At 40.2% G+C, this 16245-nt stretch overlaps 2 protein-coding genes across 2 annotated transcripts in view; both read left to right on the forward strand.

Moving 5' to 3' along the window:
- Positions 1-5153, forward strand: part of LOC123976962 (SLAIN motif-containing protein 1-like) — an 18359-nt gene extending 13206 nt beyond the window's left edge. Inside the window, exons 6-9 of the mRNA XM_046059388.1 lie at positions 86-97; positions 656-805; positions 922-1249; positions 4055-5153. Coding sequence (XP_045915344.1) covers positions 86-97; positions 656-805; positions 922-1249; positions 4055-4130 — 566 coding nt within the window. The 3' untranslated portion in view covers positions 4131-5153. The remainder of the gene's footprint in view (positions 1-85; positions 98-655; positions 806-921; positions 1250-4054) is intronic.
- Positions 5154-9915: 4762 nt separating this feature from the next.
- The window catches only part of LOC123977466 (protein FAM171B), an 11564-nt gene continuing 5234 nt past the window's right edge, over positions 9916-16245 (forward strand). The window contains exons 1-4 of the mRNA XM_046060172.1: positions 9916-10245; positions 10866-11099; positions 12168-12260; positions 12736-12894. Of these exons, the coding sequence (XP_045916128.1) occupies positions 10017-10245; positions 10866-11099; positions 12168-12260; positions 12736-12894 (715 nt within the window). The 5' untranslated portion in view covers positions 9916-10016. The remainder of the gene's footprint in view (positions 10246-10865; positions 11100-12167; positions 12261-12735; positions 12895-16245) is intronic.

The following is a 16245-nucleotide window of genomic DNA, read 5'->3' on the forward strand; positions in this document are numbered from 1 at the left end:
GTACGTGAACTATTTGTTTGTATTTGTATATACGTGTATGCCGTTGGGCGTATTGTTTTGGGGGAAACTTCATCATGGCGTCCAGCCGAATATGAGAGTAAGTCGACACGGTTTTCCACTTAAAATACAATTTAATACTTCTAACCTCCATAAACACTGAATATTTGTTAGTGATTACAATCCTACTTTTCTGTGATTTCACACAATATGAAAATGTCTATGATAAACCCATTCATTCAGTACTTTTGATGATTCTGGTCATGTGTCGCCGCCCCGGACTGACCCACACCGATGTCCTAACCACTTAATAATAACCATCTAAGCCTCTTGTACCAACTGCTGTTAAAGCTCTCAGACAGGCGTGCGTTTCCGTTCCAAAGATGAGAGAGAGTTTGATGGGATTAGAGTTGGGAGTGTATATCTGACTGAGGGGGCTGGAAACTGTTGTACAATGAAGGCGATCACGACTAGCTTTATGTGCCGTCTTAAGGGATGTAATACAAGAATAGGCATAACCAACAGCTCACACTGTATTATAATGTGAACTATATATAATAGTATGTTGTATTTATGTGTTAGCAGTAAGACGGGTCTATTTTTACATTAAAATCTGTCCTAGTGCATCTTTTAACTTATTTACATTTGTCTATCTCAGATAAGCTGCGGAGGAGCATGCCTAACCTTGTCAGAGCTCCCAGCATGCCTAGTGTGCCCATTCCAACCAATCCTAGTGCTTCCCATTCTTTGCTTCGTAACAGCCAGAGTTTTGATTCGTCCAGTGGGCTGGCTCGACTGCACTCCTCCAGTAAGATACCAGTTCTCTTGTTTTTATTTTGTTTTGGTTCATTATGAATTAACACATGCAGAAGGATCAATTCACTAATTCTAGCTTTCTTTTCTGTTATCCCCGCCCACCTGCAGTCCCCTCCCCAGGTCAGCTGCAGAACAGGGTCCACAGCGTCGGGAATTTCGCCTCGTTGTCGCGGCAACCATTGAAGGCCACCGCCTACGTCAGTCCCACCATCAAGGGCTCGCCCTCAATGCCGACCTCCAACAGCCTCCAGTCTCTGAACAGCGGGGATAACAACGGGGTCGGCAGTGGCATCCCACTGCCCAGTAAACCGGCTGGCGGGGGGGGGATGCCCACTTCCACCCCAAACACTCCCCGCAGCAGCCTGCCCCGCCCCGCCTCCTTTGTTGGCACCACAAGCTCCACCCCCCGCAGCAAGGTGGCCCAACCAGCACGAAGGTAAACCCGTTTTATGACATTATTATTATTATTATTATTATTATTATTATCATAATTTTATTACATACATATTTTAAAGTGTTCCAATTGGAGAATTAAATACTTTCTCAGTAGGCCTAGATTGTTAGCCATGCTAGCAACGTGGCTGTATGTATGGGCCTTGTCAATGGGTCCACCACTTTGGTCCAGACTGAATTATCTCAACAACTATAATATGGATAAGATGGATTGCTATGACATGTGATACATATATCTATTGTTGTCAGCGTTGGAATCCCACTGACTTTTATTCCAGTGCACTTATCCTGTGAAATATCTCAACATCAACCGCATATATTGGCACATCATTTTGTTCATACATTCATGGCTCCCTGACCGTTCTGCTAGCGCCACCATGAGGTTAACATTTATGGTTTTCTGTGAAATGTCTCAACAAATATTGGATAGATGGCCACATGGTATACATGTTAATGTCTCCTTCATGATGAATTTTAACTTTGGTGATCCTTTAACTTTTCTTCCAGCAACATCATCAGGTCAAACGTTGTCCAATACTTTGTTTATTTTTACCAAATACTTACAAAACTAATGACATTCCCACCAACTTCAGCTGTGTTTAGTGCTAATTAGCAAATGTTAGCATGCTAACATGCTAAACTAAGGTGCTGACCATGGTAAACATTATACCTGCTAGCATTGCCATTGTTAGTCATGTCGCCATGCTTGTGTTGAGTTTGAATACAGCTTCACAGAACTGCTAGGGTTCAGGTTTCAGTTAAAACGAGCACTGGTGTGTTTGCCCGGTTCGGTATGGTTCTTTCGGGCTGGTGTGCTGTGAAGCTGTGAAATGAATTCTGGTGCGGACCAAACCACTGCACCGAGACAACCTGAAAAAGTGGATTTCTGGTGCGGTTTGCTTGTGACGTGAAACGATCCAACCAAACAGCTAAACTGTCAATAAATCCATTTGCTGCTCATGAAATGTGTTCAGGAAGCGAAGAAAGTGTCCAAAGTATGGGATTATTTCAAGCTAAAGAAAACAAAAACTCTGTAATGTTACCGTCCGTCCATCGTAAAAAGAAACTTATGTTACCTCAGCAACAGCACGACGGCACCTGAACAAAAAGCAGCCGGTGTTTTGCAAGCGGACCACAGACAAGGTAACGATAACAGCAACTTTAGCATTTAACTGAAATCATGATTGATTGTTGAGTTGAAGGCTAGCCAAAGTAAGCCGCAGAACTGAAGCTGAAACAAGAAGCTGAAAATGTGCACACGTGCGTTTGTTGTTCTCCTTTTTGGGCCGTGAGTTGTAACCTCACAGTCATGAGTTAACTGGGTGTCAGGGAGCTGCACCTTTTTAACTCTCCTCCAGGTCTCTCTGTAGCTCAGACAATCCCTGCTACCTGCTTGTGCTAATCCATCCTTTCACCCATATTCTTTGTATTTATAATTGCCATCTTTATAATAAACAACAGCTGTTTCGTGTGCAGGATCGCTCCTTTCCCGTGTCACATTTCACATGTCTTTTCTTGACAAAACATCGTTTGGAGACCAGCATCGGGTGACACAGCTGCTGTCAGCTCCTGTAGTATGTACTTCTATGTAAAGTACTTCTTAAACGACGCATCGATGAATCGTTGAAATATCTATCGAAGCTTCGAATACTAAAATCATCGTTAGCTGCAGCCCTAGTAAAATATATACAGTTATACTGTAGAGAATAATGCCGTTGAATGACGTCACTTCTGACAAACTGTACTCTATTCTCCCCTAAACACCAGTCACGTTCTGAAATCTTCAGAACTAAATATATTTTTCTATTTCATTAATTAATAACAATTCTATCTAAAACAACATGGTACTGGCTCGGACAACCATGCATATTTCATTGTACTCTGCATGGAGTAATGGAATTAAACAGGACTTTTCTTAATACCGATATCGGCATTGTATATCGGCCATCAGCCACCCTGCATCTGAATATCGGCGTCGGCCATTGAAAAACCTATATCAGTCGACCACTACAATGTATTTATGCAAATCATTTGGCAACCACGTATGCATGTCAGCGCAGGGTATTTTCCATGACTAATAAGTTAAAAGCAGTTTAAAAATGCTGTGCCCCCAATCATTACTGTACAAGATGCCTCCTTTTTGTCCTCTACATCAGCATTCATAGCATGCAGTCAATCTGCAGTCTAATAATCCTAATAATGGCTATAATCATGTATTTCTTCATGAGCTCTTTGTGAGACCAAAGAACATAAATACACACATCAGAAGCATTAAAGTGCTGCATAAATGTCTGTCAGAGTGCTTTCACAACTGTAGTTCAGTTTGGTCTGGAGCAGGGGGAAAAATACTATTGATTAATATAGATATTATTGAATCTTAGTTCTTGTCCTGTTCAAGTTCACACTGACTTTTTACAATTGAAACAAGAGGAGTAAGGGAGAGGGAACTTGCTTATTGGACAGTTTTGTTATCCTGCTTCATCAGAACATCACCAGGTCCCACGTGGGGGAATCAAATTCCAGGGAGGATGTTTAAAGTAGTCATTAGTCAAAGGAGTGTAACAAAACAATTTTAAGAACTGCCAACTAATGTTCCATATTCACATTTGTTTTGCACTCCATTGCTTTTACAAATCATTTCTTAAATTCCCCGGTGTCTATTCTTAATTAGCAGCCTGTCTGTTATTTACATCTGTAGTCTTGATAAGTGCCACTGAATTAGTAGGCTTAGTAAATATACCCTTCTCTGCCTTATAAGATGATTTTGCCATTCTTTTATTTTCCTCAGTTTACTGACACCTCCAAAGAGCTTGTCCACCCTCAGTGCCCTTCGTGACAGCAACTGGAGAGACGGCTGCTACTGATGAATGGATGAGCTGGCGCAGTAGCGCAGTGGCACCCCGCTGGCTGGGGTAACTCGCTACACCTCAACATAAAAGGTTTTCCAAGGGGACATTTGAATGGGTTTGACCAAAAATGAACTGTTAAGTTGACCTTAAATCTGAGATCCTGCATTGAATAGTTCACTGTCATCCCAAAGGGACTACAGCTGAACTGATCTCTCCTGTCATCCATTCAGTTCTATGCAGAATTTCTTCGGGGAAGGTGGGTTGTTGGTTCGTGCCAAGGGGGAGTCGTTCCCTGTTGCTCTTGTGCAATAAACCATTGTGACTGTAGGGTTCAATTAATACTAACCTGCTAAAGAGGGCTGCCAGTTTTTATGAAAAGAGCATCACAATACTGTATGTATTTATTTATTTATATATTTATTTTGAATAAAAGTTTTTTTGACTAATCAGGTGTTTTCTCTCTGGCAACAAGCGCCAATGATGCTGCTAAAATTGAGTGAGTCCCTGTTAGTTTGGGCACATTTGGTAAGATTTTTTACAGGCAAGATATTTAAGTATCTGTGTACAAAGCTAACTACTAAGTGTGCATACATATATATTGATGCAATATTGTTGAATTTTAAATGGGAATCTTGACCAAAATGAAAATGTCTGAATGTGTTTACAAAATTGTCTCACTATGGCGTCACAAAACTTTGTGAATATTAACACTTCAAAATTGTTTAATGACCTGTAAGAGATCTGTTCTTGTTGCACTTTGTATAAATCTCTGAACTTACTGATATTTGTATGTTCTGTTTACTAATGTTTGCACTTCTTTTACATTTGATCTTCTGGATTTCGGGGAAAGAATGTTAATTCAATGTTTTGGGGAGATTTCACAGTTCCACACGGCATAATGTAGCACCTTTTGTTTGTAATATTGGACTTGTGTTTTTAATTGACAGTGACCATGGCACATTTCACACAAACCCAACACTTTTGTTACTGTGATTGACTGAATGAGTGAAGCATTTTAATAAAACACACCAAACTAAAGATGTCTTTTTCCTTTTCTTTGTTGAATTAAACATGTGACTTTTAACCAGTAATGCAATTATACACTGCCTTCATTTTGAATACCTTTCTTTAATAATGCAAACTGGATTTAACATGCTGTCATTAGATGCAATATGCTGTGGTAATGGCATCACAGAAAGGTTGGTTGTTGACATTTAAATGTTGCCACCTAGTGGTAGAATTTCAAATAGCTGATTGATTTTAAGTCATGTTCATGGACTGCATGAAATATTGACTGATTGCACAAAAAGGGAGCAATTTAACATTGAAAATATAATATAGATAAATATGTTGAATGTCAACAGTTTTAACTTGAAGTAAAATATATGTATAATCTACACAAACAATTGTAACATATTTTAACACTTTGCTATACTGCCATCTCTTGAGATTGTTTCTGAATGCAGGACAACAGCAGGTCCATTAGAACTGAAGTGGGTGTCCTGCAGTTTAAAGCTTGTGAGTCCGATCCTGATTCAGTGACTTTTAAAAACCCCTCACCCAGAGGAAAGATTGACGAGCTTTGAGTGAAACTATTCAGCCAGTTTGAGTCATTTGTTCAGTCAGCTACGCGCTGATGTCAAGACTTCAAGGTTCTGGGTTCAAATTTGAACTTAACATCTCTAATGGATCAAACAAACTTGACTTCATACAAAGCCGATGATGAGCTGCTACCATTTCAATTATTGGAGCGACTCAGTGTTGTTTTGATCTCCACTTCACAAATGTTATTAGCTGCGTTTGACTTCATGTGATGCATGCTGGACTTAAAATAAGGTATGCTGGTTAGAAATTGTGTCCGACTTTCGCTGGCGCTGCAAAACGTCACCATGTCACATGAAATTAAAACCTCGCGGGAGCAAGGCGGCTGAAGGCGCCGAGTCCGGCGGCCGCAGTTGCTTTTCCCCGGCTGCATCTCAGCTCACAGTAAGCTCACGCAGGTAGAATGTGTCCGACTTGACGGCGCCGTTTTTATTCCCCGCCTCTGCAGTCACCTGCAGCTCACGTTAGACCATCAAGTCGGCGAAAGTCAGCCGCCGTCATCTCGAACGCACCTATTGTCTTTAAAGACATCAGCAGAGCATATATACTGCCCCCTATAGGCTGCTCTGGTTCAGTGAGTATGTACTGATAATTGTCCAATCTTCTTTGTCTAACATTCACCTGCAGCTAGTGATGGCCAAATGGAGCTTTCCTAATTTTCACTCCACTTTACTTGGGCCTACTGGTAGCCTACTCTCTATGCTCAAATAGTATACGTTCATCTATAGGCCTATCTGTGACAGTTTTGTGCATTTCAAAATGTATTTATATACATAGCCTACCTGAGCAGTTGCCCTAGAAAAATCACAGAAAACTACAATTTCACCTAATTTTAATGTATATTTCCCTACAACAAGGCAATGATGAAATGAAATTAGTAAGCCAGTTTAACACAAACATGGCATGCACTGCTAAGTGATTCAGTTATGAGTCAGGGTTGGCTCTGTTGCACAATTGTGTCGAAATTGGTTCAGTACTCGAGCTTCATTCAGAAAATGCACAGCACCATCTGCTGGTGAAGATGTAGCCTAATGCAACAAAGCTGACAACCACAAAATGCAATTTCTGCTAATATGTTAATACCAAACCCAGAGTAAAATTTATTGCACCCCTTGGTTACGCTTATACAGCTCAGGAGAAAAAATTGCGATCCTCATTTCAGCCTTAATTTTAGTGTTGTAGTTACGACCTGTTTCTCATATTTTGGTCCTAAAATTCACTAGGAGAAATGGGTGAGGCAAAGCAATTAGCAGGTAGGAATCATAATTGAGACTTGATGGCGATACCTTGCTCTGTCTCATTAATGGTAAATGTTTTCTCTTTGACAAAACCCCAGACTTACTACTTGAAGGGCAACAAATCTGCCACTTCACCATCTAAATGCAAGATGATCAAGTGATTGGCTTTAAATACAGTACACTTTCCCTTTACCTCAGAAAAGTTTAAATACTTAATTACCAAAAACGTCATCAAAACTCTACTCAAGTGAAGGTATACTAGTAGCCTATTCCATAGTGAATGTAGGTATGACGTTGTGTCAAAGTTCTTGCGTGGATTCTGTCCTTAATAAATTAATCTCTAAATATCAGTGGTTGGTGTTCAGTTATGCTGGCTGAACAATCAATAAAAGTGGAAAACATGAAATTTGAAACTGCATTATTTTCAATGTTTTTTTTTATTCAATAACTGAATTTTCTCTACAGTCTTTAGTGACAGGTGATTTTTAAAATGTCTTTTAAACAACTTAAAAACCAGCTTTGACAAATATTCTCTACACAAAACAACAACAATCCAACCACTATATAACCTACAGTTTCTCCATGGTTTGGCTTCAGTTTTATGAGAATACTGCCCTCCAAGATTCAAATCTGTCAAACCCGGAGCGACCTGTCAAAGCATTCATGTGTTTCACTACCTGAGTGAACCAGTGTGTTTGCGTCAGACGTCATTTTAACGTCACTAGTAATGTAACGATACAAGCTCCGAAGCAGTGGTTCGCTGAAAGGACAGTCAGACGTAACATCACTACCTGCAGCCAGTTACCTGGATGACAATCAACCAATTAACATGATTGTTTATGAATACACAAATCTAAGCCAACAAATGCAGTTACTGCCTGAATAAAGTAGTCAAGCCACTCTTCATCTATTATAGTTGCAAACATGTCCTAAATGTTTTAAAAACCTCATTGCAACTTTGTTTCATATATATAACATAACATTACATAATCATGAGCGCAGTGGCTCAATGTTAGATGCCTCTTGTTTGGAGGATGTGGGTTCAATCCTCACTATCAGTCAATTTCAATGTTGGATGTTCAAAAGAAAAAGTGATGCTCTAAAAGAAGGATGGATGAATTCAAACATTTGGGTAACTGCAATTGGAGAACAATGGATGTAAATGTATAAGTGAGTAAGATTGAATGTGTTTGTGTAGTTCTTTCATTGGCTAGATTACATGCATTATCTGCACTGACCTAACCAGAAATTATATTCAGCGATTAGCTAAATTAGCAAATTTTAATTCCACTTGTTCAGCTAAAGCTAACGCAGGCCTACATATGCTCAGAGATTTACTGAGCTGTCTCTCAGTACAAACATCTGGCTTGTTGGTCATTCAAAATTCACTGTGAAACTCATAAAATCTTATGTCTAAGTCTGACTCAGACCCATTCAAAGGCAAGATTTGTTTTACTCAAGTTTGTAAGTCAGCAGAAAATGTCAGTCAACAAGCCCAGGGCTAAGTATGTAACCCTTAGAACTGGCTTGAGTCAGTAGTGTTAGAATTAGATTTCAAAGACATCTCATTTGTTCAAAATAAATGATAAACAACCCAACGTTGGTACTGAGAGACAGTTCAGGATGATTAACTGGCCTCAGTTAAGCATGTTAGCTTTAGCTGAACAAGTGAATAGTTAAATATAATTTCTGGTAAGTTTAGTGCATACAATGCGTTCAATATACAAACCAATGAAAGACCTACACAAACACATTCAAGCTTACTCATTTATATATTTAAATCCATTATTATCGAATTGCAGTTACCCAAATGTTTGTAGCATGTGCTCCTTATTGCCTCCAGGTAAAAGTGCCAGCTGTCAAACAGGAAGTGGTGGAATCCAGTTTGATTTATGCAAGGGGGAACCCAGACTGAACTAAGTGGGGTAGAGTAGAGGGGATGTTTGGTTGTTGTAAATAGATAAATTACCCTTAACAGCATCTATTTTTTAATGTTAATACAGAATGTTTTAGCCTGTGTTTCAAATATATCCATTTATATTTTAAACAGGTTGAGAAAATTAATTCACTGAATTCATACAATGGATGGATGACAAAATCCTCTGTTGTCTTTCCATGCAAAAATGCATTCCTAAGTTCAAACTGAAGTTAGTATGAGGCTTTATAAGTCTTTAGTGTTAGTCGAAGCCATGGCTGTATTTGAAGCCATGTGTTCTTTTATATAGGCTTAAGTACATTATAATATTTATCTTCTAAATTTATTAAATACAATTTAATTTACACAAGCCTAGTACATGCCACTATGCCTATTGATGATTAACTCACCATATGCTTTTAAGTAGCGACAATTTTTTACTGGATATTACAATAGCCTATTTGTGTTTACCTAATCAATATTTTTGACAAAGAATCACAGCACACATACAGTACTTAATTGTTTTATTTACCCTATATTTTTCACGTCTTCTGGCCTAAGCTGAAACTGTTTTGTTTATGTGACTGATCAGTGGATTGGGGATCAGGGATCTCAGTTTACCTACAGAGGGCCATGCAGACCCCAGTGATGTAACAGCATCTCCCGTCTTAAAAAAGATCATCACGACAGAAAGACCTCTCACTGTGTGGCTTTTTCTTTGTACAGCAAGGGTCATGATGCAACTCACTATTATTTTCAAAAATAATTTCCATTAATTGTTCAGTGTATAAAATGTTAGAAGCAATTTAAATAGAATACTATTATAAAATGAATGTATTTGTATGTAGGCCTATGTTGGACCAAAATACCTGCAAGCTATATATAAACCGGAATTGTGTTTTTCCCCTGCGTGACACATCACTACATCATAAAGGATCTTCGTCCACACGCCCAGCCTCAGCACCAGCTCATCCTTTCTGAACGGGGTTTTTCCCCCAGTATGTGCGCACTAACGGTAGGCTAAAAGAAACCATGATAAGGATGAGCCCTTCGTGGTAAGGACGAACGCTGCTGGACCTCGTTCTCCTCCTCCCGAGCTCGTGTTTCGCGGTTCGGTATGTCTTTGAGCCTGCTTCCCGTCTCGCCATGCCCGCTGCTGAACGCCACCTGCCGCCGCCGCCGCCGCTGCTGCTCTTTCTGCCGTGGTTGCTTCTGATTTTCTGCCTGGATGGGGCGGTGAGAGCAGCGGGGGAGGGCGGCGGCCTGCCCTCCTCCTCGCCCGGGGACAATGGCCTCACCGTCGCGGTCGGAGACCCGTCCGCCACCGACCCAACCGCCGCGGGGCGATTTCTCAGCTCCTCCGCTCTGACCGCAGGTAAACATAAACAAAAGAAGGAGCGCTCCTCCAGTCAGTCATTGTTAAAGAAAATGGAAATGAGCTGCAACAGAGCTAACACTGTGACTCATAACTGAAGACATCTTCAATTTACTTCTTTTATCCAGCACACAGTCCAAAACCCAAAGAATCTCCATTTACTATCATAAATGGCAAAGAATAGCAGCAATTCCTCACATTTAAGAAGATGAAACCAGCAAATCTTTCAAATTTTTGCTTAAAAAAATGACTGAAATGATTAATCGATTATCAGAATAGTTGTCAATTAATTTTCTTTCAATCGACTTATCGATTAATCGACTAATCGTTGCAGCCCTAATGCCTAGAAGTCTAACACGGCCGTACAGTGTAGCTGTTCTTCTCTGTCTTGGTTTTGATGCATTCCACTGATTCAGCTGTGGCTGCTTCATCACTTTTTCATGGTGAGGGAAAGGTTACTGAGCACTGCTGAGAGGAAGAGGTGGATGCTGATCTCCATACAGATAAAACACATGCTGAGACACATGTATCACCCCAAATAAATACCTGGATGTCCTGGCCTAGATCAGCTCCAGCCTCAGTTTGATTTCTAAATCAAATGCTTGGCATTCTCTCTCCAGAGACCCAGTTTGCCCTGAAGGTGCTGGTAAGGGACCTGGTGACCCGTCAGCCACTGCCGGGTGCGTCAGTGGACATATATGTCAACCACACCCTGAGGAGTTCTGCCCAAACAGGGGAGAGAGGTGAAGTTCTGCTCTGGGTATTGTACAGTCCGGGCCTCAGTCTGACTCTGCTGGGCAACATGGAAGGCTACGTCCCCAGCGCCCTGCCCTGGAGCACCACCAAGAGACCGAGTGAGTGACGCCCACAGAAACTTTTTATACCTTTATCCAAGCAAGACTAGCTGATTTACTGAATTATACCTAATCAACCTCTGAGTCATGAGCCTGGTTTCTCTGACACAACAGCCATGCAGTAGCGGTAATTAGAAGTGGTTGGTACTACAAGCCTTGCTCAAGAACGAATTGTTTTTTATGGACATGCATTATTTTAGCTGCGTAAACAAAGAAATTATGGAGTGGGAGGCTGTAAAAGGTTGAAAACACGAAAGGAAAATCAAGCAGGCTTGTGCTTTAATAGCTTATTTAGCCACGTTATTCACGCACCTGCATTATTAATGCTCATTACAGATTAATGAAGTGTCTGCAACAACATACAACTTGTCTCTGAGGTTTGTTCATGATGAAGCAATTTATGTTCCCAGCATTCAGTCAAGTGTAACTGAACACCGTGTCCTAGAGTCATCTCATCGATTGTCTCTACAGCTCTACAGTGGAGTCGAGGTGTCTGAGAGAAACATATCCCTGCCTCAGCAAACTGTCTTTGTCCTACACCGAATCAAATTCAGAGGGGGGTGGGGGCTCTTTAGCCACAGCGATCTCACGTTGGTATAAAAACTCTATTGTCAGTGTTCTCACATCCTCTGACTGGTCTGAATCAGACAGAAGAGAAGCAGGGAGGTGGTGTTTTAGAGTTGAGATGGAGCAGGCGTTAGGGAGAAAATCAGAGCGATGATGAAAGAGTGTCATCTGTCGAGACCTGCTTTGCTCCGCATTATCTGAGGCGCCTCCCTTTTGTGCCGCTAAGCCAAACAACTGAACCCTGAAAAGAGGTTTGAGGTAGGAATGCCCTCTGCTGGTGGTACTACAGGTCTACAAGTCATCATTAACAGCTTGCCCAAAAAAACACAGAGAAGAAGCTTGACCTCTCTCCTCACGTATCATCTCTTGCTACATCTTAAATCACCTATTCACATTTCTTCCTGTAAAGGTGATTTTTCCTCTATGAAAGAAAAGTAAAAAATGTTGAAAAATATTAGCATTTGTGTTTTATATCTGACCTTTTTATTTGTCTTCCTGCAGTTTTCTCAGCTGTGACGTTGCTGCTGCTCCCTCACAGTCAGGGCAACATCTGGCTGTTTGAAGACTCAGTACTTATCAGCCGGAAGTTACCTGGTAAGTTTAAGTAACTTTTTTTGACTTCAGGAACAAGTCACCTTTATTATCTTTATTATCATTTTACATTTTCAGGCCTTGACTTGAAAAATATTGGTTGTTTTTCCTGAATTAACTGAGCTAAACGTGACAGCTTTAACCAGTTGAGCTGGGTAGTTTTTAAGTTTTTGTTAGAGTAGAAAATTAAGAAAGTATTGATTGATTTGCTGTATTGCAATATTAAAATGTGAATAGGATAAGTCACTACTGATGTAGGTGCTGAGGTAAACCACAATACTTTCTATACTTTCAATAGTTTCTTGTCGCTCAGATCAATTAGGGACATTTAAGCCTACAACATCTTGTGCTATATGTGCCAGATTAAGACCAGCAACTGTAAAATGTCCCCTCAAAGCACGACACTAAATTATATATTTAAACATACTGCATTGTGGGTCCAAATTTAGATTAATCATATGCCAACTTGTTTTTACAGACAGTTCATCCCAACCCAAGGTTTCGTTCCCCAAGAACCTCCTTACAATGTCTGATAAGAGCAACGTCTCCTCAGTGACAGCATACCTGACTGTGCCACAGCACCACCTAGCTAAAGACTGTGCCAACTGCACGCCGGGCATCATCAGCAGCAAATCAGGTGAGCGTTAAATAAGGCCTCATTAATATATAAAGCAGTTTATTCTTAGTCTGGAGTGTTCATGTTTTGGTTTGGTCACTGACGACATATTTCTCAAAATACACTGAATAGGACTAAAAATTCTGCCAGTGGGCTGATTATAATGTTTAACACGTTGAACTTGTGGGTGGGCATTTTTAAATTTAGCACATTTTAGAGTTTATTTCATTATTTTTTGATAATTCTTTACAAAATTGTTATAAGGCATTGTTTAAAGAGGTGGTATTTTGCTCATTTTCAGGTTCAAAATCCTATTTAGGGGTTGTACCAGAACAGGTTTACATGGTGTAATTTTCAAAAAAACACCATATTTTTTATCATCCTGCACATTGCTTCAGCTCCTCTTTTCACCCTTTGTTGAAGACTTCGTTTTAGCTACGGAGTGATACATCTTGTCTGTAAATGATCTTTGTTGGGAGTTGCAAATGGCAGTTCCTAGTTAAGGACTACTAGCCAATCAGAAGCAGAGAAAGGCGGGTCAGTGAGAAGCCAAGGCTTTGTTTCAGCTGTACATGTTGCCGACCAGCTTGGCAACATAGACTGGAGCAAGAGTTTCAGAGTGGTGAGTTATTAACCCTTAAGAGTTCCTTAAAAAAAAAAAACTTAATTGACAAAAAATGTCTCCTTCCCAAAAACTGCTGTAAAAATGTCATAAATTCATATTTTTTTCCACTTTAAACGAGTCAATCATTCAAAGTTACTTCAGCCTGAAATATACATATCAAACATTAATTATGTTTGGGGGATTTTAACCATTTAAATGCCATTATGTTGACATAACTGCACTGTTATTTTATCAAAAAAACAAAAATAATTTCCATAAAAAACAATTCAAGGAATATTTGATTATTATCAGGGCCTGAGATGGGTCACTGATTGGCAGCAACATTGATTTTGATGCATTTTTTTATTTTTTTTTTGCAGTGTCACATTTTAAGAAAAAGTCACACATTTGTCCCTCGTGACATAAAGTAGCTCCTTCCCAAAAACTGCTGTAAAAATGTCATAAATTAATATTTATTTCCACTTTAAATGAGTCAATCTTTCAAAGCTACTTCAGCCTGAAATATACATATCAAACATTAATTATATTTGGGGGATTTTAACCCTTTAAATGCCATTATGTTTACATAACTCCACTGTTATTTTATTGAAAAAAAACAAAAAATCTAAAATAATTTCCATAAAAAACAATTCAAGGACTGCTTGATTATTAATATTATTATCAGGGCCTGAGATGGGTCACTGATTGGCAGCAAGATTGATTTTGATGCATTGTTATTTTTTCTGCAGTGGCAGATTAAAGTTCATAATCTTAGTTTAGAATGATATATGATCATTTCCAGATTCTCCTGTGTGCTGTCTTGCCATCTCCAAAATGACTACTCCTGCACTACTGCTCATACTTAGACTATTAGGTACACCTGATCAATTGTTTATCAACACAAATAGCTGGTCAGCCAATCACATGGCTGCAACTTAATGCATTTAGGCATGTAGACGTGGTCAAGACAACTTGCCATTCTGTTCAAACATCAGAATGGTTGTTGGTGCCAGACGGGCTGGTCTGAGTATTTCAGAAACTGCTGATCTACTGGGATTTACACAACCATCTCCAGGGTTTACAGAGAATGGTCTGAAAAAGAGAAAATATACAGTTGTGTGGACGAGAAATGCCTTGTTGATGTAAGAGGTCAGAGGAGAATGGGTAGACTTGTTCGAGATGACAAAGGCAAAAGAAACTCAAATAACCACTCGTCACTCGCAAGGTATGCAGAATACCATTTCTGATGCACAACACGTTGAATCCTGAAGCTGATGGGCTACAGCAGCAGAAGACCACACCGGGTGCTGCTCCTGTCAGCTAAGAACAGGAAACTGAGGCTACAGTTCACACAGGCTCACCAAACCTGGACAATAGAAAATTGGAAAAACGTTGCCTGGTCTGATGAGTCTCGATTTCAGACTCTGGCGTAAACAACAAACAACAAGCATGGATCCATCCTGCCTTGGATCAACGGTTGGTGGTGGTGGTGGTGGTGTAATGTGTGGGGGAAATTTTCTTGACACACTTTGAGCCCCAGTGACCATTGTATAAATGCGACAGCCTACCTGAGTATTGTTGTTGGCCATCCCTTTATGACCACAGTGTACCCATCTTCTGATGGCTACTTCCAGCAAGATAATGCACCATGTCACAAAGCTCAAATCATCTCAAACTGGTTTCTTGAACATGACATTGAGTTCACTGAACTCCAATGGCCTCTACAGTCACCAGATCTCAATCCAATAGAGCACGGCGGAAGGGGAGATTCACATCATGAATGTGCAGCTGACAAATCTGCAGCACCTACTACTACTACTACATGATGCTATCACGTCAATACGGACCAAAGTCTCTTAGGAATGTGTCCAACACCTTGTTGAAAATATACCACGAAGAATTAAGGCCCTGTCTACACGAACACGGGTATTTTCAAAACTGTGACTTTTTCTATGTGGTTTGGCAGTTCGTACCGTACACATGGAAACGTAGTATCAGGTCACTGAAATCCGAACATTTTTGAAAACCCCTGCCAGGGTGAAGATTTTAAGAAATGCTGCAAATGTTGCAGTGTTATGTTGACACTAAAACCAGAGTTTTTGCCTTACGATGTAAGAGTGCGTGCACCGTTATCTGCTGTGTTTGATGTCAGATTGTGGGCCACTGCCTGTTTTGTTTCTGATATTATTAGGCACTGATTGGCGAATTGAGAAATTTTTTTTGAAACACAGGAAAAACTCCGGTTATGAAAATACCCGCGTCCGTGTGGACTAGGCCTAAGGCAGTTCTGCAGGCAAAAGGGTCTCCAACCCGGTACTAGTAAGGTGTACCTAATAAAGTGGCCGGTGAGTGTATAACCATCGCTGCAGTGCACCTGCATAAACAACCTGAATGAGAACAAGAACAATGTCCCAATTTTGTTTTGGTTCTCGCTGCTCATCGTTTTCATTCCTGGATTAGTTCATAATGCAGAGTGTGGCCTTCAAAGAGAAAAGACTTTGAAGATGAACTTGGACACGCATGCGCATACACACACGCGCACACACACGTGCACACACACACACACACACACACACACACAGACACAGACCTTTCTTTTACACAGACACCATCATCCAACATCAATATGACACACACACATATCATTTCAGGGGCAAGACACCCTCGCAGAAAAAGTGTGAAATTTTGCTGCATGCTGTAAAAGGGAAAAAAGTAGCACAAACTGGTGGACAGATATAAAAATTAAAAATTGTAAGCTAGTAGTGTAA

This window comes from Micropterus dolomieu, linkage group LG01, assembly GCF_021292245.1.
Source record: "Micropterus dolomieu isolate WLL.071019.BEF.003 ecotype Adirondacks linkage group LG01, ASM2129224v1, whole genome shotgun sequence".
Classification (NCBI taxonomy): Eukaryota; Metazoa; Chordata; class Actinopteri; order Centrarchiformes; family Centrarchidae; genus Micropterus; species Micropterus dolomieu.